The sequence below is a fragment of the Hemisphaericaspora subhashii genome (assembly GCF_019202705.1).
Source record: "Hemisphaericaspora subhashii strain CBS 10753 chromosome Unknown scaffold333, whole genome shotgun sequence".
Taxonomy (NCBI): Eukaryota; Fungi; Ascomycota; class Pichiomycetes; order Serinales; family Debaryomycetaceae; genus Hemisphaericaspora; species Hemisphaericaspora subhashii.
Genome location: NW_026057364.1, coordinates 1 through 1304, shown reverse-complemented (window position 1 = coordinate 1304; position 1304 = coordinate 1). Strand labels below are relative to the sequence as shown.

The following is a 1304-nucleotide window of genomic DNA, read 5'->3' as shown; positions in this document are numbered from 1 at the left end:
GACTCATTATATCAGCACCACCACCTTCATCATCTTCACCACCTTCTTCAGAACCATCACAACCAGCTTCATATTCATCACCACCAGGTTCATAATCATAAGTATAATCAGGAGTCATTGGAGCTTGATTCAAATCATCTGCTAAAGATACAGAGCCATTCGATAAAATTTCAGATCCAACTACTTTAGAAGACAATCCTTTTTTCTGTTCACGACGTTTTTCTAACAACTGATTAAAAGTAAGTTTGGGAACTGAAGAAGAAGAAGCACGGTTAGTGAAAAGCAAAGGATCAATATTGTCTAACTGGGTTGAACTAGCAACAGGCATATCTTGATCATGTAAATCGTCGTCACCATCATCAGGATAATCCACATCTTCTTCAATTCTGGAATTGTCGGGTGTTGGCAATGGAGGTGCATTCAACTTCCTATTTAACGCAACTGCCCGAACTTGTTCAGTTTCAAATCGACCATTTGGATACAAATTTTCATCATCAAGATTCTCTAAATCTTCATCGTCACTAATCTCGTCATCAGTAGACTCTTCATAACTAGACTGTTCAGATTCCAGGGAATCCAAAAAATAAGTTTCGCCGATATGATTATGTTTATTTCCCATTTCGTATTTTACTAGTTATAGGTAAAGTAGTAGTGAATTAAACTTAGAAATTGAGAGAAATAGAATAAGACGAAAATTAATAAATATAATAAAAATTAATAAATATAATATTATTTGGAACTATATCAACTAAAAATAAAACGCGTACTATTTTTCTTCTTATCAAAAAAATAATTCTTATTTAAAAAAAAAAAAAAAAAAACCTTCCTTGCCCTACTTATCTCAAGGCTGTTACTACCAACCTAACAGTCCAATCTACAGTCTGTCAAACCTAACTTCTAGGTGAGAAACGGACAAAACTCAAGGTGAATTTTATTTTTTTTCAAAACAGTGCGAATCCCTAACAAAATACAAACTCGAGGTGAGATTTTTTTTCCTTAAGAAATTCAAGTTGTGAATGTCGCATCAATATTTCGTTTTAATTTTTTTCAAAACAGTGCGAATCCCTAACAAAATACAAACTCAAGGTGAGATCTTTTTTCCTAACAAATTCAAGGTGTGAATGTCGCATCAATATTGGGTATTTTTTTACAATTGAACTTTCAATTAGAAAATCATTGTAGCAATACTGCTCGTGATCAATCTTATTCATTCCAAGTATACTACTAACTATGACTGATCAAATCTCAACTGCTACCCCTCCAGAGTATATCCCAGGTGAAAGGTACAATGATATTCTTCAATC

At 33.3% G+C, this 1304-nt stretch overlaps 1 protein-coding gene across 1 annotated transcript; it reads right to left on the bottom strand. All coding sequences in view use genetic code 12, as the record gives it.

Moving 5' to 3' along the window:
• J8A68_004737 (uncharacterized protein) lies at positions 1-619 on the bottom strand (the record flags this gene model as incomplete). Its single annotated transcript, XM_049408728.1, has 1 exon — positions 1-619. A coding segment is annotated over one exon (619 nt), but the record flags the coding sequence as incomplete, so codon positions are not given.
• Between the last annotated feature and the right edge of the window lie 685 nt (positions 620-1304).